Below are 25,083 nucleotides of genomic sequence, written 5' to 3' on the forward strand. Positions count from 1 at the left end.
ATGTGTGTTCTGACGATATCGTTTTTCACGTCACAATCAGCGCCATTTTGCATCTTGAAATTTTCCTATGCATAACGAGATTTTTTTTCTAACTGTTTCTTGTTTCCTCTTGTTTCAATAAAATTTCACTTTTTACTTGCGCGGGTTTCACTATGAAAAAAATTCCCTTTTCAACTTGGTCCCTGTTTTAATCATATTCTCCTTCCGTCTTTCAGTATATCAGTACATATACCCAATCTTGTTGGTCCCCTCCTTTTGTTACTACATGAATACTCTCTCTAAAATCCATCCTCAAATAGTGATAATAATCGAGATGATACAAATACACGTTCCCGCTAGAATTTGGGCCTTTCCATGCGTACCAAGCACCTTTTCGGACCTTGTCCTGTACCAACGCAGAGAGCGGACACCCTGGGGTATGGCATTTTCATGGGGGGCATATTGAGCTCCCCCTTTCCCAACCTATCCGCGGGGAAAATCCCCCACCCCATGGTTTTTAGCCTATGTCGTTTTTGAATGTTTCATTCGAGATTCATATTCCCCGTCAAATCCCTTTGCTAAATCATGTTCCATTCCCTGCACTTTTTGCTGGGATTTTCGGGATGAGGTCCTCGTGACTAGGTGTAAATGGAATCGGAAACGAAGTCACACGCACGCCATAAAAAGAAAGAAATGCTTGCAGGTACGCGAAACACAAAACGGCTGGACTCTAGAGCATGGTGTAAAACAAAATATATTTTGTTTCTTTTTATATCCTATTAAATCCCACCATAGGGACTAGGGTGTTTTTTTTTTTTTTTTTTTTTTTGGGTCAAAGCGGTCAGAGTGGTGCCTACCGCGCACGCTAAACCCACTTTCCTGAATCCTGATGCCATGAATCAAATGATTCTAATAGATATTATCATGTTTTTTTTGTCATGCTGAATGATATTCAGCTATTGATAGATATATGTTCCAATAAAATATTTCTATATGTTACTGTGTTGAGGGGAAAAACACTTGAAGTATATCCATATCAATACCGAGTGCTTAAATGTGAAAACCAGATAAAGAAATCCCTGTTGCTGGTGTTGCCTATTGAACGAAAGTAGGCACTAATTTAGAACTATCCACCAGATCTCTTTGTCGCCATGCTCTCCCTATTTCGCGCCATCCTCTTCCCGATGAGTAGGTTCTGGTTCCGAAGGCGAAACACCCAACATGCCGGTGGATCGAGCTGGGTCCCAGAACGTCCACTTTCACACTGCGTCGACAAGTGCATGTATTGGTGAGAATGGTTCTATCACTGAGGACAACCTCCTTGGATTCTGAACAATGAGCTTTTAATCGTGGAAGAGGGGCAGTCTTGGACTATTCAGCACAGGAGCCTCGGGCCGAACTATTGCACCTTCAAGCAGTCCGGTTGTTCCTGGAGATTATGACATCTACTCCACAGGTACAGTATGCCAGCATCTGAATTCGGAAAGGCACAGCGGTCAAGTCTGAGCTAAATCCTTCTAGGATCACTTCAAATTACTAATGAAGTCTGGAATTGCTCGACTTATCAGCCACTTTGTATCAAGTCGGGATGATCAATTCCGGCCTGAAGTCCGTGCCAGAGATGGGAGATGTGTTAAAACTGGACGAGTGAACAATTCAGCGCGTTGGGGCAACTGGATTCCATATGAAGCAGCGCATGTGCACCTCCACCTAAGCTTCTTCTTATTATGCTATTGCTAGCAGAACAAAGGATGGCGACAAGATTATTGAGTTTACTCCCGATAATTGGGGGAACTGATGGAAGAATATTGTCTCCCATCTGCTGGTTTGAGAGGGAAATTCAAGCAAGATTGCAGTCTGCAACCTATTGTAATGCGATTATCAAAATATCGTTGAATGAACTGTATAGTGACAGAAAGTTAAAACATGAAGTATGAGGAAAGGCGCAGGCAGCCAGACATGCCACCCGAATTTCTATACGGACCGCATAGCTCTCTACATTCTCCCACGAGTCCCATTAAACCGATCATCAACAAAACCCGCAAAGTATTAAGAAGGCAAGGATATGCTTGACAAATGACCTCGGCAACAAGCAATTGCCAAGGGCGCCTTGGGCACTCCATACTAGTCCTAGTATGGCAATGCCGGTGGCAAAACGGTTAGGGCTAGCTAGTCCCAAAACGGAATATTTCCGGCAACCCTTATCGCCCCACGTGCTGTGCGGAAGTATTTCCTCCAGAGCATTAGTAAGCAATATTGCGCGGCTCTTTTCGCGGTGCATCCTGGTTATTCTGATCATGGATTCAAGTTCTGATCGTTCCTGATTGTCCGTGATATCATCAGAGCTTTGCTAGCGTGGGATATATCGCCCATTGTTGTGTGATTGGGATCCGTCCTGACCTCCCCCGCCATGCGCCACATCCATGCGAGAGTCGGTGAGGGCTCGGGATGTTGGCTGGATGTTGGCTCGATGAGCCCGAGTCCCTACCTACAGACTTAAGGGAAGAGGGGATGAGAGATATTTTGCTGATGATATCACTGCAGTTCTTGACATTCTTCGACTACTAATTCCGGAGAGCTGCACAGCTTGGACTCGGAGTCTTCAGTGGTTTCACTCGCTTACAACCGAGATATCGCTCATGAACCGATCCTAGTGTCCCTCGTCAAGCCTAAAAGTCTACTCCCCGCCTAAAAAATGCTTGGCGCGGGGACGGCTTCGAAATTTGCCTTTCCTGGCACAGCTGTCGCTGTCACTGGCTGTTGGGGGTCAGGGTCCATGATGACCCCTCGCTTGGGGTGCCATCGAGTTCGGTTGGTAGCTCTCCTCGGTTGATCCTTGATGATGCAAAGAGCCTAGGCTAAAGGAGCGTCTGGGATCAAAGCTAAGACTGCGAATCCACAGGCTTGCTTACAGAGACGAGTTTTTTTTTTTAAAAAAAAAGGATTTTGTCATCTGTTTATGACAGGCGGCCATTCATTTTCTCGCTTGTTGGGATGCGCGACTGAACGGCATTATACGGTTTGATTCATCGGTTCTGCTAACCCATTCCCTTTGACTCACTGGCTGCTTCTCATATTTAGTGATAATATCATACATTTCGACGAATGCAACAGTTGAGCGCAGTCCAATTGGAACCTTTACCTTTCCTACGACTTGATTTGTGTACCTTTTACGTTTGCCACTTCAGTTGTTGGAACTAGATTATACGATTTCGTGATACAAACTCCTGTATCTCCCAGATTTTCCCTTTACCAGAAGCCCTCTCACTAAACCCGTTGTCTGACCCATGTCTGACGCCGGGAGGCCGAGTTCGACACCTCCAGAAAAGCTTGGAGAATCTCAGCGCAGTGGTTCTGCAGGCTCCGGTACAGAAACGTCTTCGGAAAAAAGCCTAGAGATCACAGCCGAAGATCCGGATGAGATCATAACTCCTCAAATTTCGAGGCGTTCGCTACCGTCACTGTCGAAAAAGGTCACCTCTGTTGGCACCACGGGCACAACAGATCCAAACTTTGAGGTGGACTGGGATGAGAATGATCCTGCGAATCCTAGAAATTGGCCCTTAAGGGTCAAGGGAATGTCAACTGCATATCTTTCATGGAGTACATTCACGGTGTAAGAGCGAATACCGAACCTTCTTCTTCTTGCATCACCTTGTTCTTTTTGCTATGTTGGGTTCTCATACCTAATCATTATTGCACGGAATACAGGGTCCTTTATTCCACCAGCTACACTGCAGGACTTGAAGATATAGCCAAGGAATTCGATACCTCAGAAACCTTAGTGACGCTAGGGTTGACCTTATACCTCATTGGCCTCGCTATTGGCTCTGTTATTCTAGCCCCGCTCAGTGAGATGTACGGCAGAAGGCCTGTTTCGATCGCAAGCTTGTTCTTGTTTACGGTTTTCATCATACCGTGCGGACTTTGCACGTCTGTCACAGAGCTAATTGTTTTGAGGTTCCTTGGGGCTTTATCCGGCAGTGCTATGATTTCCAGTGCCCCTGGCTCCATAGCTGACATGGTGGATGATGAACACCGAGCGTTAGCATTTTCCATTTGGAGCATTGGGCCCTTGAATGGGCCAGGTGAGTTGAATCAAATTACACCAAATCTAGGATTTTTCAATGACACATGCCTTTGCTGACACCTACCAAAACAATTCAGTATTTGGACCCATCATCGGTGGATACGTAACACAATACCTAGGCTGGAGATGGACGAATTGGCTGTCGATTATTTTTGGCGGAGTAGCATTGATTTTCATGTGCCTCATGAAAGAAACTTACACGCCAGTGCTTCTTCAAAAGAAGGCCGCACGCCTCCGAGAAGAGGACGATGATCCCCGCTGGTGGAGCCGATACGACCAAAAAGCTTCCTTAATCTCAGTTCTGAAAACGAACTTAAGCAGGCCATTCGTCATGGCAGTCCTGGAACCTATCTGGTAGCGCCCCCCTCCCCCCCTTATATAAAGGCCCCTAAACACCCCAAAGCCAACCCCCAGTAACATCATACCCCTTCCCCCTCCTCACAGCATATTCTGGAACTTGTACATCGCCATCGTCTACGCAATTCTCTACCTCTGTTTCGTCGCCTATCCAATCGTCTTCCGTGAAATCCGCGGTTGGACTGTCGGAGAATCCGGCCTCGCCTTCCTCGGCATCGGCGTCGGCTCCCTCACAACCATCGCTGTCGAGCCCCTCCTCCGCCGCATGATCAACGGCCACAAACTCGACCCGGAGACCGGCAAAGTGCCGCCAGAATCCATGGTGTCCGTAGTCTGCATCGCCGCCATCCTAGTGCCGGCAGGCGAGCTGTGGTTCGCCTGGACCTGCGCGCCCGCCACCATCCACTGGATCGCGCCCATCCTTGCCGGCATCCCGTTCGGCATGGGCAACACCGGCGTCTTCATCTACGCATCCAACTACCTAACGTTCAGCTACGGCGTGTACGCTGCCTCCGCGATGGCGGGCAACTCGGTGATGCGGAGCGTGCTTGGCGGCGTGCTGCCGCTAGCCGGGCCCGCGATGTATGCGAAACTAGGACCCAATTGGGCAAGCACACTCCTGGGCTTGCTGGAGGTTATGATTATTCCGATCCCCTTTGTGTTTTATAAGTACGGGCATAAAATTCGGATGAAGAGTGCGATGATCCGGGCGATGCAAGCGGATAAGGCGAAATTGGCCGGTAAGCGGTCGAAAAAGAGGCATGAGAACGATGGAGAGAAAGGCGGGGAAGAGGTGGTGGGAGGTGGTGGCTTGTTGGAGAAGGAGATAGTTTAAAGCTGATCGACCCTTCTTTATCTTTTATCTTTTCCCTTTCTTGTCTTTCTTTCTTGGCTGTTGTCCGGTTCCCCGTAGCGGGTTGCCGCCATACCCTATAATGTTTGACTCGGGTGAGAAAAATGCTTTTATACTCCTTTCTGTTTTGGTTGGCTTAGGGGTCTATTGCATTTTGCATCTGGTATGGAGTTCTCTGTTTACTTTTGGCTCTTTTCCTGTTCCTCTTTCTGCTTCGATTTTTTATTTTTCTACTTTCCCGTTTCATTCTGCATATTATACGTTATGTATATAACATTGACTTTGGATTCATTTCGGAAATTTGCCTAGGGGGAGTATACTGATGGCAGAAAAAAACCGCGAAAATAATTGGACAAGGTATAAAAAGGGGGAAACAAAACTACTAAATATAATATAGAACTTTATCACATCGATTTTCTTTTGCCCCTTTGAGTCCAAGATGGTGTTGATGTCGGCGTAAAATGAAACGTTTAGTCATCCATTTATTCCAGGGGCAAAGGCAAGTCCTCTCCCCCCAAACGACGACGGGCCTTCTCAAGGACGAAATACTCAGCCCTGAATTTTAAAAGTCCGATAGACAAGCACACACTCTCACACACACACACAAAGGCGGCTTTCTGGTCCCGCAATAGGGAACGGTTGAACGGGTAAATCAAAGTCCAATCATATCCCCCAAACCCTATCCACCTCCTTCCCATAAGATAACACAGATAACATCCAAATAATAATAACAACATCACACTCTCGTCCCTCTCGACTGGTAAGCCGGCCGCTTAACCCGCCTATCGGCGTCTTCCCACTCCTGCAGCACACGCTCATACTCTCCAAGTCGAACAGCGTCGGCGGAGAAAACCATAACAGCCTCCACAAAAACCGATCTAGCAGCACCATTAGGCGATGGTAGTAGCGGTGGTGATGACGGAGATGATGAATTACGGTCTGCTCCCGCCGGCGGTGGCCATTTGGGGTCAGCTGGGGACAGTAATGACTTAGTCGACGGCTGCTCTCGTATGTAGCCTAGCACGTTCAACCAAGCGCCAACCTGGAGATCGGTAGCTTTGAGTTGCTCTAGGAGTAGAGAGATGTCCACTGATATGGAAGGGATGGGCCGCTTTGTAATGGGGTAATTATGCTCCAGGAGCAGATGGCCAGTTGAGACGTTGTAGGAAGAAACGCTGGTGAGGAATTAGAACTTCTTTTCTTGCTATCTTTCATTTCATTTCGCTGGAGCTTGGGTTGAAACGACAGCTCCAATTTAATGTTGTAAACCTTGACAATATATATCACAGACATGTAGTACAAGTATTTAGTTTCAACTCTATGCCAGAGGCCGACTCACCATCCAAGGAAGCGTATCTTTGATCCCGTAGGCAAATTGGGGATTTCAGAGAGAAATGCCCTTGTTGTAGGGAGCGGGCCAGCAGGGCCTTTGCTCATGGTAGAGACAATTTCATTATGCCAAATTCCATATTTCCGCAGAGAGATAGTAGATGATACTGAGACTATTTCGACAGGTCCGTTGTTGGGCTGATGTTTAAATTATGACATAAGCGGGCGCGACGTTCAATTAGGGTTGTACACGTGATGATATCACGGATGTCATAGTCGTGTGCGAGAGCCTCAAGCCTCACCACCATCACATCGACGACTCAGCCCATCAGCGACCGGCCGATATAGCTTTATCTCTATTTATCCCCCTCAGAGAAATTCATCACTCCCTTTAACTTACCACGTTTCACACTCTATTGCGTCCTAGTCTTACGGTTGTCATCCTGCCTCCTGTTATCATTCTGCCGCCTAATCTCCCCACTATCATCCCGCATCACCAACCTTGATACCTGTCGCGAGGCCTGCATCCGAAAGATTTCACGCCACATCTATAACTGCCGTTCCATAATTCCATCCTAAGACTTTGTCGACCACTTTTCAGAGTTTCACAGCCAGCAGGTGCCCGTCACTATGTGGTCGTGGTTTGGCGGCGGCTCTGCTCAGCAGCGGAAGGATGCGCCTAAAAATGCCATCCTTTCCCTGCGCCAACAGCTCGATATGCTTCAGAAACGAGAGAGGCATCTGGAGAACCAAATGGCGGAACAGGATGCTATTGCCCGGAAACATGTCACCACAAATAAGAACGGTACGTTGAAATCGGAGGGAGAGGTCGAGGTTCTACCCCGCTTCGATTTCCACAGAGGGAGAGGGAACCTGGAGCTGTACTCCCGCGCCTAATTAGAGTATTCTTCCTGTGATTATATACTCACTAATACTTTGTTTCTATACATATAGCTGCGAAGGCTGCCTTACGACGGAAAAAAGGGCATGAGAGATCCCTCGAGCAAACAAGCGCTCAGATAATTCAGATTGAGCAACAAATATCATCTATCGAGGCCGCCAATATCAACCAAGAGACTCTCCTCGCGATGAAGAATGCTGGAAATGCCATGAAACAGATCCATAGTGGGCTTACGATCGAGAAAGTAGACCAGACCATGTATGTGTATCGTATCGTACTTTGGCATTCATATTTCCAGTTGCTTGCTGGTCAACCAACGATACATCATCTATTTCGAGATGAAAACGGGGGCGGTTCTAATGCGATGTGACCAATAGGGACGAACTACGAGAACAACACGCACTCAGTGAAGAGATCGTAAACGCCATAACAAGCAACTCCATAGGCGAACCACTAGACGAATCGGAGTTGGAGGCAGAGCTCGAGGGAATGGAACAAGAGCAGATTGACGAACGAATGCTCAAAACTGGGACTGTGCCAGTCGCAGACCAACTGGGTACATTACCAGCGGCAGCAAATGGACCTCGTGAGTTATCCTTCCCTGTTCAGATCATGTTCATCTTATTCCCCCTATTCAAAGAATGAAAATGAAATATAAAATGAAAATATACAGGGGAGGCTAACATATGACGCGCTTCCAGTCAAAGGCAAAGAAAGAGCCACGACAGAAGAGGAAGACGAGGAAGCGGAACTGGCAAAACTGCGAGCAGAGATGGCCATGTAACTTGCAGCACCAGCGCTCTATTTCGTATTTTTATCATTTACCATGAGAATGGGGAATAAGGCAATAATAAATAAACCACTTGATTTATTCAACGGTGTACATTTTGGGGCACGAAATCCGCAGAGAACTAGAGACCAGACCCTTCTGCTTCCTTCAGAATCTCAATCTCACCTGACTCGCCCTTCAGCTTTGACCTCTACCCGCTACTTCGATGTTGATAACTTCTTTGCGATTCGTGGCATTATCGGCGATCAGCAGCGCAAATCCTATATCCGTGCCGCTTCTCCAGAGCATTGCTCTGTCGTAGCTATATTATGGGCGTCCATGGCTCTATTTTTTTTTTTTTCCTTTTTCGTGTGCGTGTGTTTCATTTGTGCTTGTGTGTTCTAATTTTTCCCGCCTTGTATTGCTGATCATGTAGTCTCTTATCTTCCTGGTTACTTGCATCTTGTAGCCATCTCTCTTTTTGCTCAGCCATGGATATAACGATAAGATGGGTAATTTTCCTCCCAGCGCCTTTTCCTGCCTACTTTTCAGTTTTTCTATATCAGTAACAGCAGCAGCAGCAGCAAGAGCAACAGCAACGGCTCACCTTAACCTGCAGTTGCAAACCCTATGCTTTTCCTTCCGGCTGGGTTTTGTCCTTAGCACAAACCCAAGCTCTGTTCGTGCATTCTAGCCATGTGACTCTCCAGCTTTGTTCCTTGTATCCAACTCCATTTATCAGACGTCCTTCAAGTTTTCTTAACTTTATGGATTGCTTGCATTTTTGGTGCAAATAGACTTGTTCCATTGAGAAGGGGAAATGTGACTTCCAGGCAACGATACGGGACGGGACAGTCTTAGATTGACAAGACTAATCAAATCATATTTTATCTGTTCTATCATCTATCTCCGCTGCTTGGGACTATTGAATAAAATATTTGCGTAAGATGGGGCGCTTTCACCCCCCAGACAAAAAGCATATGCATTGACGAAAGCGGGGTGTCAGAAATCGATGCTAGCAGATATATATATTCCGAGTAAATGAGGCGCGGCATACTCATGACGGAATGCTGGTAAGGAGAGCAAATAGAATCATTTAATATTTTTCAGATAGGTCGCTGCGTGCAATGGTGAGGATGTATGCGCTTATTACTGTGCTTGGGAATCGAAAATAAGCAACATCATGCAAATATCATGATGGCGAATAACCAGCCAGGTTTTTGAGTTAAAATAGAAAGGTAAAGCGAATCGAAAAACAAAAGAAAACGGCAAAAAGACATGCATGACTATACCTCGGATTGTCTGTCTCATGAAAAACCAAACCAGCGTTGAACCCAGCATTAAATATTACCTATGCCCAAAAAAAAAAAAAAAAAAAAAAAAAAAAAAAAAAAGACAAAGAAAACAGTCGGAGATATATGAGATTCATTCCCTTCGTTTCTCATTCGTTCATAAAGAAGGGAAAAGAGAGGAAATGCAAAACTTAGAAAAGCAGTGGAGAGATATAATGGGGCAACGAAAGCCAGGACGAGGACAAAAGCTAACACAAGGGCGATAAAGTTCGGTAGGAGAGACGATGATAGATAGAAGGATGATGCACATGAAGCAGGAAAAATCGGTAAGCGAAACGCAACAGATCACTAACTATGTAACAGCCGTTTCCAAAAACCCCTTGCTAAGAAAGAAAGGGAAAAGGAGGGAGAGGAACCGCAAACGCTCCAACCAGCCAATGACCAAAGAAAATAAGAAAATAAGAAGTAACAAAAAAATCATTCCTCGTTCAAGCCTGCTATTATTCCTTTTAAGGCATCAATAATAACGGACTCATCCTTTGGCTCCCCACCAGGGAAGGAACTTTCAGTAGCGCCATTGAGCACGCGGTCGCGAGCACTTCGAAGGACTTTGGAAATGTATTCTTTATCTTCGTAGTCTTCCATGAGTACTGCTTCAAAATTATCAATGGCTTGATTTGCTCTATCAAGGAACGTTGGTTCGGGCTCTGGGGGTGGTGGAGGAAGCTGGGTGGGTTGGTTCGACGCTGGTGGCGCCGGTGATCCTTGCTGTTGTTGTTGGCTATGAATGTGGGGAGGATGTTGGGCTGGAGGGGACGGTTGAGGCTGAGGTTGGTATTGCGGCAGTGGAGGATTTGTATTAGGAGGCGAAAGGGGTTTGACAGAAGTATGGTTAGAGGACGGTGGTAGAGCATTTTGTGGCGGGAGTGGAGTATGGTTGAGGAATTTGTATTGTTCAGGTGGAGGCGGTCGATTTTGCGGCGGTGGAGGTTGTTGGTGTTGATTTTGAAGCTGAGGTTGAGTATGTTGGTTTTGTTGTGACGGTTGTTGGGATTGTTGAGAATTTTGAGGTTGTTGAGGTTGTTGCTGTAGTTGCTGCGGCTGAGAAGACGAGGGCAGATGCTGCTGCTGTGCTTGCTGCAGTGTTGGTGGAGGACGTTGCTGCTGCTGCTGTTTTTGCGCTTGTAATATTTCTGGTGGTGGTGCAGAGGCATACGGAGACCGATACGTCGAGGTGGTGGGAGCTGCAAATGTTGGTGGGAGGTTATTACGCAATACATTTGGAAGTGAGAATTGAGCAACAGGGTTCGGCAGGGAGTAGGGACTATTATGTGACCGTGCTGCACCTCCTCCCACCGCGGACTGATTGGTCCCTGCGGGAGGGTAGGGGAACGGAAACGAATTATGACGTTCGGGCATGCTTGGACGGGAGTCATTGAACTGAGTGCCTGGGGTTGGCGCCAGGTATGTTTGGTTACCCCCAGGATTTTGGGTAGCGTGTGAGGTACTTTGTGAGGGAGGAGGGGGTGATGGTCTCCTTTTCTTTTCTTTATCAACAGACCCTCCTGGTGTGAGCCTCCACGACCATCCTTTTCCATCCCTTTCCGCATGCTCAAATAAGTGCGCATTCCCGTTAAGATTATGACGAACACTTGATGTCCAACCCTCAGTTTCACATCTAAATCGGAAGTACGGGTACTTAAGCTTCAGTGCGCGATATATTTGTTTCAAAGTCATGGGGTTCTGAGACTCAGTAAGGGCATCGAAAATTAGAACCGCATAGTTATATGGAGGTTTCGCAAGGTCCTCGCTTGTATAGAAACTCTCCGGGGGGTAATCAGGTGAGGGAGATTTTGATGGTTTTCGTTTTTTCACAGGTGTCGGCTTGGGGAGATCCTCAACACCGACGATAGCATTTGCGTCGCCGCCTTCAATCGACGGCATAACCGCATCAGTAGGAGTTGAATCGGGTTTCTTGCGTTTCGTGTATTTTCGTTTCTCTGCCTTCGCGCTTGAAGGATCATCTTGGCCGGAATCCTTCCCAGCTTTACCGGTCTTACCACGGGATGACGTAGGAGGAGGCGTCACTCCACCGTTCGCTTCGCGTTTGGCAGCCAGCTTCTGTTCTCTGGCTATTTCAGCACGCTCTCGTTTGGACATGATTCCGTCTTTGGGTGGCCGACCAGGCCCACGACGACGTACGGGTTGTGACGAAGCTTCCGGGCTAACCTCCAGTGAAGGTTTCGACTTCGATCGAGATTCATTGCCCGATTTCTTTGGCTGTGATCGATCTTCCACCCCACTAAGCTCTGAGCCATCTGTGTCCATACTACAGACCTCTGCATCACTTCCAGCTCCAGCCGTCTGGGCCTCTTTTCGAGCAATCGCCTCCTCTTCATCTTCATCAACTATCGACGGTTCATCCTGCTCTGCCCCAGTTTCGCCAACTGGAACGTCAGGAAGCACAAACCTCACTCGGACTCCACCGATTTGAATGAAGTCGCCACTATGGAGGGGCCTCACTTGGCCTGGTGCGAGCCAATCCGCGCCCATGAATGCACCATTTCTCCCGATAACCTCCATTTCAAACAGATTCCGATCAAAATTGTAGGCTATTTTGACATGTTTTCGAGAAATGCCGCGGTGGGAGGCGACGGTTCCATTTGATTGTGCGGGAGGGTGTATTGGTATCGTGGGGCAGGCATCCGGAGAAGGTAATAATGACAACGTATCAACCGGTTTAGGGTCATTTTTAGAACGTAATGACTGCATCGCGAGAGTGTTGTAGTCTTTAGTTACTTCTGGTGTTTCGAGCGGAGTAGGAGGCACTTCCGCAGCGGACATGTGTAACGTGGGGCGTCGTTGTTCGCCGTGTGATGAATTGGATGATTTCCAACTAACTTGGGGGGGGAATTGTTGAGGAACGTCAGGATCGAAGCCCATGATTCCGCCTCTATCGCTAACAACGCTACCCATTATAGCACTTCCATCATGCTTTACCCTGTTTGGAGTGAATGACTTGTTTCCTCCGCTTGAGCTTTGACCTCTGGCTTGTCTAACTTGGAGCTCCCGCTGGAATGCAGCACGCGCAGCACGGACATCACGACCTAGGATAAATGAGTAGGTATTAACGTAAAAATGTCCATCGTCGAATTCCAACTTCGCGAAGGCCTGGATACGGGGTTCAGATCCCGCAACAGACTCCGGCGCAGCTTGAGAATTTTCCATATCGCCGTGCGATGGAGGTTCGGGATAGTTGACAATACGTGGTGTTGGGCCAGAATGAATGTCAGCATTAAAATAAGAGTCAGTGAGCAATTGGTTCTGTCGCAGGGCCTCCTTTGCATTCTTCGGTGTAGCTAGGGGTAGCAGCCCGGAGCAAAGATCTTCCAATTCGTCCTCCACCTTGCTGTTGTTGCTTTGTATTGTGCCGGAATTGGTACTCAGCTCCTTCGGCATATTTTCACTTTGGGTTCCTTGAAAGACATCCGTAAGCATATCTCTGTCTGTTTTCGAACCCTCAATCAGTTTTTGGTTTATTCCCGAAGCGGCCTCCAACACAGGTTCAGTCACTCCATTTGTACCATTCACACTGTTCTCCGCCTGAGCCTCCGATATTTCCCACAGCTTTTCGGGCGCAGGAGCTCTGTCTGCTGGCAAATCTTCCAGTATGCGTTCGATTTGCGGGGGTCCTTGTGGTGGTTCATTCGCGGGGGTCCCATTGGCGAAGAGTTGGGCGAGGAGAGCGCTTGCCGCGTTCTGCTTTTCACGATCGGTTTGTTTTTTATAGTCATCTACACATATCGGGTCAGCGCCATGGGTGGCTACCATAAAACTTCAAAGAAATCGTCATACCCGACAGAGCGGAAAAGGTGTTCTGCGCCTTCTGGATGTGGTCAAGGCCAGGCTTGTTCGACGCATCAATGTCATTGGGGATATCCCGCGAGTGGTCGCCGAGATCGTACGCAGACCTCTCCGGCGCCGGCTCATGAGGTGTATGCCTCATCAGCGACGTCGTCAAAGTCTGAGACGACGACATGGTATAAAGCTGCCGGGACCCAGCGCAAGCTCAAAGCGGTGAAGTTGAAAAGAATCCAGACGATTTTGTCGGGATTTGGGCAGCTGCAGTCAACCGTAGAAACCGCGCAAGGAGCGTATTGCCGCTAGCCCGTTTTTGGATGTAGCGTATTTTTTTGAGGTTCGCGATGACTGACTCGCACCAGCCAATTGGCAGCCAGGAACATCAACATCTACAATTTACTCTTGATATTGCGAGAATAAATCACCCCCTATACGGAGTAGTTCTGATGGAAGCAGGTAATACTTCGGGCATGGCACAAACTGCAGAATACTCAGGCGGGAATCTTGGTTGCCCTATTCTACCGCTTCTTCAACCGTTCACTCCTCCATCTGCAGTAGCCACGTTGGGTGATGGCGAATTTCATAAGCAGCTTTCGTTTGTTCTTCAGAGATAACTATGAAAGTCTACCTTAAACAGCCAAACATGAACCTCCCGTCTAACATGAATGTCTTTGTTGTCGTACAATACCAGTAAGAATGACGGGGAGGCAGAGGGTTGAACTTAAGATAGCCAAAGATGAGCGGGTTGCATCTCTTGTTCCTGATGAATACCAGATCGCCTGATACAGAGAGTGAAGGAAGTGACGAGGGAAATGCATAGTAGGAGGTAGACTCCGTGCCTGTACGAAGTAATGAACCTTTGGATAGATACATAATGGTTCTTTTGAGCAGCTCTGCGGCTTGTCACCCGATAGGAAACACATTAATCATCAGATCCCTCGATTACAAAGCCATCATACCTGATCGATTGGCCCAGTGGTCAAGGCGCCCGCTTTACAAAAGTGAAAGTCGCGGGAGATCGCAGGTTCGATCCCTGCATCGATCATATTCATCCTTTTTCAACTCTTTTTATGTTGCTATTCTTCTCTATTTTTTTAAGCCTTCAAATTTTAATAATTTTGATCATCTCTCCAAGGATAACGAGTTAAAAAGGCTAGTAAATACCCATTTACTACGTAGACACGCTTTGCATTCTAAATAACCAAGTCCCTGAACAATTCAACATGGGTTTCTCAGACAGATGCTGAGAATATGAAGAGTCAGAGGGCATCTCCAACTCAACCATCCCGAACCTTGTAGGTTGTTTACCTCCTTGTCATACATTCATAAATATTTGCTCTATCCTAATACAGTCTTGATTGATAAATTGAGATGTTCCCGAGGCTAACTCATCTCCAGACAAAGACGACATCCGGTTTCCAAACGCCTCCTCTTCGAATAGGAGGCAGGAATAAAGATAGTTAATGTCTATAAAATATAAGTCGAAACCCAAAGTATTCAGTATAGATATATATATGCCAGCAACATGGCGCCAAAGAGCGCCAAAAAAGAGTCCTCCACGAAAAAATATACCCCGCAACAAGCCAGCAACCCAAATTCCAACCACAGCAATAACAACAACAGCAGCAACAACCCCCCAAACTGGCCAGACCTAAAACCCCTCGTCCCCGCCTCAGATCTCCATCTTGAAACCCTCCTGGACGACCAGATCCTCATAATCCGCAACCTCTTCACCGCAACCCTCTGCAAAACATACGTCTCCTTCCTCTCCACGCTGCCACTCGTCACGACCCCGGGACGGCCCAAGAAGGACGAGGCTGTGCGCGTCAATGACCGGTTCCAGGTGCATGATTCGGCATTTGCGGAGCGGTTGTGGAGTTGTACTGCATTGAAGGGATTGGTTCTTGGGGAGGGCGGTGGGGACGGAGCAGGAGGGCTCTCGTGGGGAGGGGAGGTACTGGGTTTAAATCCTAACATTCGGATCTATAGGTATGGGCCCGGACAGTTTTTTGATAAGCATTGTAAGTGTTTTTTCTTTTTTTTTTTCGATTTTTTAAATATCTATCAAAGGAGTTCAAGAGGTGGGAGTGCATATATATATATATATATATGTGTTGATATCCAGCTCATCAAAACCGCTATATCTCTTCTCACCTTAACAGCAAACGGCAACACCCCACCCCCCTTTTCTCCATATTAAATAACTAATATTCAAAAAAAACCCCAGATGACGACTCCGTCCCCCTCACCATCCTCCCAACCATCGCCGCCAAAACCACCTGGACCCTCCTAATCTACCTCACAACCTGCGCCGGTGGCGAAACCGTCTTCTACCCCGAAACAGAAGAAGAAGAAGAAGGAGAAGAAGCAGAGCACGCGCAACCTCCAAGGCAAAACGCAAACCCAAAGTCGAAACCGACACCGAAACCGAAACCGAAATCGAAACCGAAATCGAAACCGAAATCGAAACCGAAATCGAAATCGAAATCGAAATCACCGCGCCAGCGGGCGCCTATAGTCGTCGGGCTGGAGACGGGCATGGCGCTGCTGCATCGACATGGGGAGCGGTGCTTGCTGCATGAAGGGCGGGAGGTGGTGGGTGGGGAGAAGTGGGTTATTCGGAGTGATCTGGTTGTTAGGAGGTAGGTAGGTAGTTGAGGGGATGGCTGGGCGAGAGAAAGTTTGTGAAGAGGGATGATGAAGGAGGAATGGGGCATAGGGTTGGGAGGAGGAGGAGGTGGTGGTGGTGGTGGTGGTGTGGGAAAAGGAGGTTCTTGTACAGTACATACATGTACTGTACATACATCTTGGTTATGAGGGAAATGATAATGATAACAACATGCTGCAATATGGGCATTCTGCAATATCCATCCAAACCATGAATTTGCTATTGGCTGCTAGTTTTTCATATAGACATCATCCGTGTTTGTTTCTCTTTGCGCTGCGATGCTCTGCTGCAATTTTTCTTTCGTTCTTCTTTCTTTCTTTCTTTCTTCCCCCTAAACCCCCACAACCACTCACCACAAGAACACGAAACAAAACTAATATTTTCAAATCCTCCTCAAATCCTCTCTTAGACCTCACTCCCCTCATTACACAAATAACAAGGCAGAGAGAGACAAGAGAGAACAAACTTCTTCCCCCTTTTCTCCTTTTCCCCTTTTCTCCCTTCTCCTTCTCCTTCTCCCTTTTTTTTTCAGTTCCTTCCGAGAAGGGCATTCAAAAGAAGCAGGAAGGAAAGGTGAGATGAGAGAAGCCTATATATAATATAGCCTCATCGTTGCTTTTTCCCTTTCCTCACATTCTCTCTTACGTTCTGACTTTGTCAAGGTGGGATAAAATAAGGGGGGGGGGGCATGCATTTTGTATTGGAGGAAAGTTTAGAAGATATCCCTCTCACCCCATAGAAAAGAAAAGCAAAAGAAAAGAAAACGAGACTAAAATCTACCTCACAAGCAATGGGGATAGAAAAAGGGAGAATAAACAAAATAAAGACCAAATATAGAAAAAGAGAAGAATTGACGGATTGAAGGCTGATTTTCGACAGCTAAAAAAAAATAACCGAATAGAAGGGGGAAGGGGGGCCCGGTTTGCACTTCGCAAAAGGTTATTTTGATTTGTTACTTCTTAAGAATGGATATGGATAAATGAATAAAATTAGCGTATCATATATAACCATAACTAGCAAAATAAAAAGAGAGAAAAGGAAAATCCGAATACCGAATACAATGAATGCTTCATCAAACAGGTGGTGGATGATAGGAAAAAATAAGAATGGAAGACAAATAAGCAGAGAGAGAGAGAGAAACAAAATTAAAGAAAATTCATTCCGACAGCATCTTCCACAGTCCCTGGCTATGCGGAGGCGGTGGCAGGGGTGCCTGTAACGGTATCATTCATGGCCATATCCGTCGTAGTCGCAGTCCCATACTCCGTCCTGCGCATAATATCCTCCACAGGGCCCAGCAGTCTCTTAAACCCGTCCCGCCCCAGCTGCGCAACCTTCACATCCGTCACGGCTACCACACTCGCGGCGCGCGGCTTCTCGTCCAACAGGGCCAGCTCACCAAAGTAGTCACCGCGCTTGTAGCGCTTCACGGGAGCACCGGAGGCAATGCCATGCTTGAAGGCGGCCGCCTCGCCCGCCTCGAGAAGGAAGAAGGTGTTGCCCGGGTCGCCTTCGCGGATGATGACGGCGCCCGCGGGGTGCTTGACGGTGTCGAGGGCGTCGGCGATCTTGGCGCGTTCGTAGGGCTTCAGGGAGGCGAGGAGAGGCACTTCTTCCAGGAACGCTTCGTACATGCGCCGCCGTTGGAAGGCGGCGTCCATCAGGATGCGGCGGAAGGTGATGCGGTCCAGGGCCCAGAGGGTGGATTTGGGCTCGGTGGATACGACGGTGGCGGCGCGGGGAGCGTTGTACATCAGGGCTAGCTCGCCGAAGGAGCCACCTGGACCGATGGTGTCGACTTTCGTGCCTAGGCCGCAGGTCCCACCGGGAGATGGAGTTGTTTGCTGGACGGAGCCTGATGGGTTGATGTAAATATCGAAGCAGCCGTCTTCGACGATGTAGAAGTAGTCGCCGGCATCGCCTTGGGTGATGACCTTGATTCCCTTAGCAGGGATTGGTTTCTCGACGAGGGCGTTGAGGACGGTTTCGAATTGCTCTTCATCGAGGTGGGAGAAGAGGAAGTTTGAGCTAACGGCGGTTTGAAGGCGGGATCGTTGTAAGGGGGTTTTGGGGTGGTAAGGGGGAACCCAGGAATCAGCGCCGGAATTAGAGGGATTTAGAGATTCGGCAGAGACGGAGGTACGGCGGCCGAGGGCGTAGTTATATGGGAAGCCGGACGATGATTCTTCCCCTCCTCCTCCTCCTCCTCCTCCTCCTCCTCCTAGTCCAGGGGTGTCAGTAGAGGAGGGGTTAGGGAATGCATCGGGGGCATGTTGGGCCTGGTGCCCACCGGGGGAAAATGGGTTGTTATGATGTTGGAAAGGGCTTCCAGCTTCTCTCCTTGATGGCATCTGCAGAGCAGACGGCCCTCCAGGGTCTGTGTGTGGATATGTGGAAGCGAAGGGAGGATCTCGATAATCCCCTGTGGGGTTGTGGAAAGCAGCTTCAGTGGGAGAACCTAGCGATTCGTCCTCTTCCTCGATCTTGGATACACTGGACACCCCACCAAAGGGGTTGGACCGTTGGAACATATTGTTGGCCATGGTGGTGACGCCCACAGTCAGTGGTGAGGAGGTTGTGGTGGGGGAAGAGGGGGAAGAAAGGAGAGTTCTTCAGGGAGTGAATTTTGTGCAGGAGCGGCGCAAACGTTCGAAACTTTTTTCTCCCCCTCTCCTTGGAGGGCTGAAGAATGGGCGAGACAACGGAGAGGACAGCGACAAAAGACTGTGGAGAGGCGACGCAGAGGATAGCAAAGGGGAAGACTGAAGGGCATTGATCATACAGGAGAGGGTAGTATGGAGTTGGTGCAGGATAAGGCAAGCGAACTGGTGGTGTGGGCAGGGCCCACAGACCACACACAGACCGCCCGCCGCCGAGCCTACGCCGCCGAGCCTGCGCTGTCGAGCCCGGGCTGGCCCACCTCCACGGGCGCCCACGGCCCAGGCGCCAGTTCGGGCTCGGGCGGGGCTGCCCCAGTGTCCACGACGCCCAGCGAGCTTCCCCTCGGCGGTGGCGCTTCGAGAAGACACCTAGAAGATTGCGGAAGCTCCCCCGCCAAATAAACAAGGCACGGAGGCGTGAGTTATTCCGAGTGCGTTTGTTGCTCTTACTGTTACTGTTACTGTTATCCTCGCACTTGTTTCTCATCATCCCCAGCTAATGATGCGCTGGACCGTATCCCTTTCCATGCGGGTGGATCATCGCTGTGGGGCTTAAGCGGATATTTTCCTGTGTTTGTATGTACTGTACATCCTATTATTGACAGAGGTTTATTTTCTCGCAACGACTCGTCAACTGTGTTGCACGATAAGCATGCACAGGGATGGGATACCAACTCCTTCCATCCACTTTCCACCTCCTTCCATCGTCTTCCAAGGGTCTTCTAGAAGCGCCTTGTCTTAGTGTGCTTCTGGAGAGACATTGCACAGTCTTTACGGAGTGGACTAACTATGTACCCGTTGATTAAAATTCCTAGCTTTGGACTTTCTTTGTACGCTGCCAAGAATCATGAGTTTCATTGTCATCGTTGCCCGAATGGATTGGATAAATCTATCAACACAAGCATTTGGATTGATATCTTGCAATAGATACATACACCCATGGATACATGTTACATCTACACACATGCTCCTTACAAATGTACGTCGGGAAAGGAAAGTGGGCGCTTTAAAAACAAAATAACCTACCTCCAGTGTAGAGAGGGTATCCATGCCCATTTTCTGCCTTGACATTCTCCCCCCCCCCCCCCCCCACCCCAACCCCGACATCCATTTCAGAGGGTAAAAACAAGTCTCAGAGTGGACTTTGGGCTGGCTCTGGGGATGTGTGGTAAACATACCTTCGCATAGTTAGTTAACCTTTTCGAACATTCGGAGATTGTCCGTAGACACAAAAACAACTATCCGTAATAATCATAATACATGTACCCATAGTTGCTAGAAAGAACACTGTCAAAACCGCAGAATAACTTCGTCATTTCTGCTGTCATGTAAATTTAGATCCTTCTCCCGCTAGCTCTACTCTATACATACTGCGAAGGAAGGAGTATGCGGTGCTTGTACCGTGTATATATATAGACTCGAAGTTACTACATGAGAAGTCACAATAGTTTCAAACTTATTGCGAGGCACTGTATGTGTATCACGCCATCCCCCTTCATATAATTATTTCCTCGCACTCGCAACCCGCACCCGCATCCCCTTCCGCGTCTCTAATTATCGCCTTATCTGCGATATGCAAGTCTTGTCTCCCGGAGCAGATCCGTATACCTCCCCATCGGCACAGCTTTGTATGTAATGTACTCGTGCAACATGAACGCAGGGTACTTGGTGCCTGGGAGATTGCCCGCAAGCTTCCTTTCTTTCGGGATCGAATAAGGAAAAGCCAGCGGGAAAAAGTGGGAAGGTCATGTAAACAGGAAAACCCGGTCAAAATGTCGCGCCACCCGCCCCTCACTGTCTAGCAATGAAACAAACAAGGCGCAGTGGAGTTTTCGATTTTATAAAAAAAGGGGGGTGGGAGGAGAGAAGAAAAATTTGTTTCCCTGGAGGCGGCGAGACGGAAAGCTTAAACGAATAGGACAAAACTTGAATATGATGTATGGTATGAGACATTAATTTCCAACCTTGAATGAAGCAAGAAACGAGAAGAGCACGCCGCACATGCACATGCACATGCACATTTTATCATCATCATCACGAATCCTACCTGTGCCAATTAATTCAAAATAATCCCCTAATTGGCTCCATAGCGAATTCGTCACCAACCGTCCGCTGTCAAAAGTGTTTTTTATAGAAACTACATGACAAAATGTACTAGTACTAGTTAGCCATAATCTCATGTTGTCTCGCCCGCGCTAAAATAACCTTACCAGTCCTTCCCGCACACACACATACGCTGCGTACACACCGTTTTTTCACACCACACCACTTCCCGTCGTAGTTCCCTCCCTCAACCCTGCAACCTGCGCTGCAAATCCCAACCACAGCCAACCAACCAAACCCGCCCGAACCGCTGACTAAACGCCAATAATCCGTCAGTTAACTAGTTAGCTAACTAGTTAGTCAACGAACTTAGTGAGTTGACCAGTTATAAATACCAATCGCTGAAGCTGTCTTTCCTTTTCGACCATGGGAAACAGGAAGGCCAAGGGCAAGAAGTCGTTCCGAGCAGCGGCCAGCGGGACGAAAACTCCAATCATGGCGACACATACTTTTCAATGGTACGTACCTACCTATCTTCTGTCATATGTGGGTGTATGTGGGTGTACGGGTCTGTGGGCGGCGGTCATGTCGCATTCTGTGCGATTCTGGCTCTTGACATTTTGTTGTTTGGGCCAGGATGCTGGGGACACTGCGGGCTGGCGCGGGCTGGCGCGGAAGGGGCTGTAGAGATCGGATACATGGAGCAGGGGAATTTATCTCTCTCTCTCGTCGGGTCGCACAATTTCTCTCTCTCTCTCTCTCTCTCTCTGCTTTTTTTTTTTTAAGGCGGGGGGAGTCTTTTGGGTGGGGAGAGAGCGGTGTAGGAATGCCTGAAGGACGGTCCGTTCTTGTGAAACGAGGGGAAATAAATGATTTTTTTTTTATCGAATTTATTATCCCGACCGCGCAAGGAAAATTGTTAATGGTGTGCGATACCTAAGACGAGAGGAGAAAGGAGAAGGAGAAGGAGAAGGCAGTTTGATTGGAACACCGCTTTCCCGAATGTGGTATATTTTGGGAGTGTTTGTGTGCTCGCTCTGCGTTCCGGAGTTATTTAAAAGATATCAACATCTTCAGCTCCATCTCCAGCTCCATCTCCAGCTCCATCTCCAGCCCCAAGCCGCAGCCCAGGTCTAGCTTCTCCATCCCGTAACTATTTGAGCCATTGAACGAAGAGGGAGTGGTTCATTGATTGATTTAAGCTGATGCTGACTTCGTGTTCTCTTATCAACAACCTGACTACAGGCCAGATCCAACAGCGAGCGAGGTTTACGTCACGGGTACATTTGATAACTGGTCGCGGTCGGTGAAGCTGGAAAGAAGTGCCAATGGGTTTAGGAAGGACGTCGAGGTACCGAGTATTGGGGGAAAGATACTTTATAAGGTATGCGGCTACATATATGATATATACAGTACATGCACACTCGGAGGAGGGGGAGACAGCTTGAAGGCATAAAAATGTCAGGGAGGTAAACCAAGATAAGATGAGAATGAGACGGAAGAAGAATGTCGAATATCGCTTCCAAAACTGCGCTGCGTCTTGGTTTTGATGCGAACTGGTTGCGTTTGGTGATATATTTCCTCTCATTCTTCTTCTGCTTCATTTCATTTGATCTTTACTTTCCCCCTTTGACCTGACCAATCCTGCACCTTATTTGCACTGTTCTCCTCGGTTTCTCGAGTCTTACATTTGAAATCCCCCCTCCTCCGCTATCGTTTTCTTGTCAGATCCTCGCCCCGCAGAAAAGAAGCACCAACCATTCATGCAAGATATGGGGTCATCATATGATATGAAATGATCCAGCTCCCAGGCGATCTCCGCAATGGCAGTTGCTGAAAGCGTGGGCTTTCGAGCGCTGAGCAACCTTCCTCTCTCCTCTCCCACTTCCTCACCGTCTTTGCGAGCACTCGCTCGGCCACTTGCTCGGCCAATGGTACCCTCCCCCGAAATACAGCGGCTGTTATTAGCTGGGTGTTGCCGGTCCATTCTGAAGAGGAGAGGATGAATGGGCTCAAGTGCCAGTCAAAGGCGAAAACGAGCACGAAGCAGGCAGGAGTAGAGAGCTCATTATTCAATTGTTCTACGTTGCACCTGTTAAGACAGTGGGAGACGGAGAGAAGAGATTCAGCCTTGTTTTCTCACAAGGCACCTGAAAGCATTCCCCCTCCTCAATGGTGCAGGATCTGATATTTGCTTTTTGCCCATCTGTCTTTCTTTTCTTTTTCTTTCCCTTCCCCCCTCACATTCCTTTTGCTTTTTCCCTTGCTTCAGTTGGTACTTTGCGAATACTCCGCATTTGGCCATGTCAGCCCATGCAACGCGGGTACTGCGCTAGTACTAGTGCAGCACGCTACGACGTCATTATTCGCCATCTGCCCCCAACTTTGTCCGATGTTTGGGAGAATCCTTTGGAACTTTTCGACTTGTTTCGAGGCCAATTTTATGCTTTGACCAGCGAGAACTCGGCACGACGTCCAAGCTGACATGCACCCTTGAATTGTCACATCATCATTGTGCCCATTCCCACGGCTCGTTTCGGCAACCTTACCCAGCCCCATCAAAATTCCTCCAACTTCCAACGTTTTGGAAAGCTGATCCTCATTATTTTTTTCCCGACTTGTTGTTATTGTTAATTTTTCTTTGGCTTAGTTTTGTTGTTTGTCATTTGCAGTTTATTCCCATAAATCCATCCAGCCTTGTTTTCAGCTCGTTGCCTGTACTGACCTGTCGTGTAACACTCAAGTTTGTTGTCGACGGTGCCTGGAAGATAGACCCCGCTGCCCTTCAAGAAGACGACGGCCATAATAATACCAACAACGTTCTCCTCCGCCAAAACATTAAAAAACTACCACCCACGGACGACACACCTGCGCAAACTTCAACGCCAACTCCCCCAACAAAGAAAGAAGCCGCAAAAACCATGTCTGGAGGAGTAACACCAGAATCCACAACCGCAGCCCTAGCCGCAGGCGTTCCCAAAGAGTCAGACAAGGCTCGAGAAACAGAAATGGGTGCTCCTACTATTTCATCTGTTGCTCCAGATTCAACCACCGCTAATCTGGCGAAAGTGGTCCCACAAGAGAACAGCAAGGATTCGGCTCCCGGAGCTTTCCCAGTGACACCCGGAGAATCGGAGAAGCTCTCAGTCAGCCCAATCCCAGCGACGGAAGGTATTGGCAACCCGATCCATCTCGAGCCGGGTCAAGCGGTCCCTGACCCTAGCACATACACAAAAAATACAATCAGTTCTACTGTCAGGACGGATAAGGAAGGATACGAGAATGCTAGTGCTACAGGTGCGGCCACTATCCATCCAACCAACGGCACCAATGGGGTCACGGCTCCCTTCATCCAATCCAGCGCTCCCATATCAACCACTGCCGCTCTCGCCGGTGCTGTGCCGCTCGAGACTACCAACTCCCATGCAAACGGATCCAGCGAACCAGAAGTTGCTGCCAGCAACGTCCCCGTAACGGTCAAGAAGTCGTTGGATAAAGCTCACAAGGAACCAGAAGCCGCAGGCGACCCCGCTGTTGTCCAGGAGAAGAAGGAGGTTGAGAGGGAGTTGCTCGGAAGTGTGGAACCTGCTGGATCTGCCTCCACTGGTGCACCCGCAGTGGTTCAAGACTCCATCGAAAAAGCGCACTGGAACCCCGAAGCCGCGGCTGTGCCTCAAACTGTGGCTGAGAAGAAGGAGGTTGAGCAGGAGCTGCTGCACGATGTGGAGCGCGTTGATGCATCTGGCGAACCTGCACCAAACACCTCGCAGGGAAACCAAATTGGGTCTGTCTCGCCGAAATCGCAGCCGGTAGCCCCCGCTGCGGCCGCGGATTCCGCAGGAACCCCAGCAACCGGACCGGCACAACCAGCTGTCACGGCGGGGCCCGAAACAACTTCCGCGTCTGCAGCTGCCGGAAATTCTTCCAGTTCCAACGCCCCTGCGGCTGGGGAGGGAGAAGCGACCCCGGCGGCAGCGACGGATGAAGCCAAGAAAAAGAAGAAGAAGGACCGCCAGCGCGCTCTTCTCGAAGTTGAAGGAAAAATTTTAAGTGGGGGGGGGACCGGGGGAATTGGAAATAATGGGGGGAGCCCCCTTTTTTTTTTTTTTTTTGGGGGGGGGGGGGGGGGGGGGGGAGGAAAGAAAAAGGAAATAAAGCTTGAAAGAAACGAGGCCAGGTCAGACGAGGAAATGAAGAACGGATTGGAAATGACGAAAATGGAAAGGAAAATGAAATCAAAGGGGCAATGAGAAAGGGAGATAAATAATGAGCAGAGTCGAT

General features: G+C 48.5%; 8 protein-coding genes and 1 non-coding gene across 9 annotated transcripts; 6 read left to right on the plus strand and 3 right to left on the minus strand.

Annotated features, from left to right (window-relative positions):
• Positions 1 to 672: 672 nt before the first annotated feature.
• Positions 673 to 1,719, plus strand: HCBG_02457 (uncharacterized protein; the record flags this gene model as incomplete). The annotated part of the gene is made up of 3 exons (XM_045429506.1): positions 673 to 682; positions 1,117 to 1,267; positions 1,548 to 1,719. The coding sequence occupies 3 exons, from the start codon at positions 673 to 675 to the stop codon at positions 1,717 to 1,719; spliced, it is 333 nt and encodes a 110-aa protein (XP_045289401.1).
• A 1,547-nt stretch (positions 1,720 to 3,266) lies between these two features.
• On the plus strand, positions 3,267 to 5,261 carry HCBG_02458 (polyamine transporter 1; the record flags this gene model as incomplete). The annotated part of the gene is made up of 4 exons (XM_045429507.1): positions 3,267 to 3,595; positions 3,691 to 4,067; positions 4,147 to 4,423; positions 4,514 to 5,261. 4 exons carry the CDS (start codon positions 3,267 to 3,269, stop codon positions 5,259 to 5,261), a joined length of 1,731 nt encoding a protein of 576 aa, XP_045289402.1.
• A 754-nt stretch (positions 5,262 to 6,015) lies between these two features.
• HCBG_02459 (uncharacterized protein) lies at positions 6,016 to 6,716 on the minus strand (the record flags this gene model as incomplete). The annotated part of the gene is made up of 2 exons (XM_045429508.1): positions 6,016 to 6,454; positions 6,619 to 6,716. 2 exons carry the CDS (start codon positions 6,714 to 6,716, stop codon positions 6,016 to 6,018), a joined length of 537 nt encoding a protein of 178 aa, XP_045289403.1.
• A 468-nt stretch (positions 6,717 to 7,184) lies between these two features.
• HCBG_02460 (ESCRT-III component) lies at positions 7,185 to 8,806 on the plus strand (the record flags this gene model as incomplete). Its single annotated transcript, XM_045429509.1, has 4 exons — positions 7,185 to 7,413; positions 7,563 to 7,767; positions 7,887 to 8,095; positions 8,211 to 8,806. 4 exons carry the CDS (start codon positions 7,239 to 7,241, stop codon positions 8,291 to 8,293), a joined length of 672 nt encoding a protein of 223 aa, XP_045289404.1.
• A 1,241-nt stretch (positions 8,807 to 10,047) lies between these two features.
• HCBG_02461 (forkhead domain-containing protein) lies at positions 10,048 to 13,576 on the minus strand (the record flags this gene model as incomplete). The annotated part of the gene is made up of 2 exons (XM_045429510.1): positions 10,048 to 13,364; positions 13,426 to 13,576. 2 exons carry the CDS (start codon positions 13,574 to 13,576, stop codon positions 10,048 to 10,050), a joined length of 3,468 nt encoding a protein of 1,155 aa, XP_045289405.1.
• An 816-nt stretch (positions 13,577 to 14,392) lies between these two features.
• HCBG_11015 lies at positions 14,393 to 14,476 on the plus strand. Its single transcript has one exon. It is a non-coding gene; the product is annotated as a tRNA-Val (tRNA).
• A 480-nt stretch (positions 14,477 to 14,956) lies between these two features.
• On the plus strand, positions 14,957 to 16,077 carry HCBG_02462 (uncharacterized protein; the record flags this gene model as incomplete). The annotated part of the gene is made up of 2 exons (XM_045429511.1): positions 14,957 to 15,452; positions 15,659 to 16,077. The coding sequence occupies 2 exons, from the start codon at positions 14,957 to 14,959 to the stop codon at positions 16,075 to 16,077; spliced, it is 915 nt and encodes a 304-aa protein (XP_045289406.1).
• A 1,209-nt stretch (positions 16,078 to 17,286) lies between these two features.
• Positions 17,287 to 18,642, minus strand: HCBG_02463 (camp-dependent protein kinase subunit regulatory; the record flags this gene model as incomplete). Its single annotated transcript, XM_045429512.1, has 1 exon — positions 17,287 to 18,642. The coding sequence occupies one exon, from the start codon at positions 18,640 to 18,642 to the stop codon at positions 17,287 to 17,289; it is 1,356 nt and encodes a 451-aa protein (XP_045289407.1).
• Positions 18,643 to 21,209: 2,567 nt separating this feature from the next.
• Positions 21,210 to 25,052, plus strand: HCBG_02464 (uncharacterized protein; the record flags this gene model as incomplete). The annotated part of the gene is made up of 3 exons (XM_045429513.1): positions 21,210 to 21,320; positions 22,048 to 22,186; positions 23,547 to 25,052. 3 exons carry the CDS (start codon positions 21,229 to 21,231, stop codon positions 25,050 to 25,052), a joined length of 1,737 nt encoding a protein of 578 aa, XP_045289408.1.
• Between the last annotated feature and the right edge of the window lie 31 nt (positions 25,053 to 25,083).

This window comes from Histoplasma capsulatum, assembly GCF_000150115.1.
Source record: "Histoplasma capsulatum G186AR genomic scaffold supercont2.3, whole genome shotgun sequence".
Taxonomy (NCBI): Eukaryota; Fungi; Ascomycota; class Eurotiomycetes; order Onygenales; family Ajellomycetaceae; genus Histoplasma; species Histoplasma capsulatum.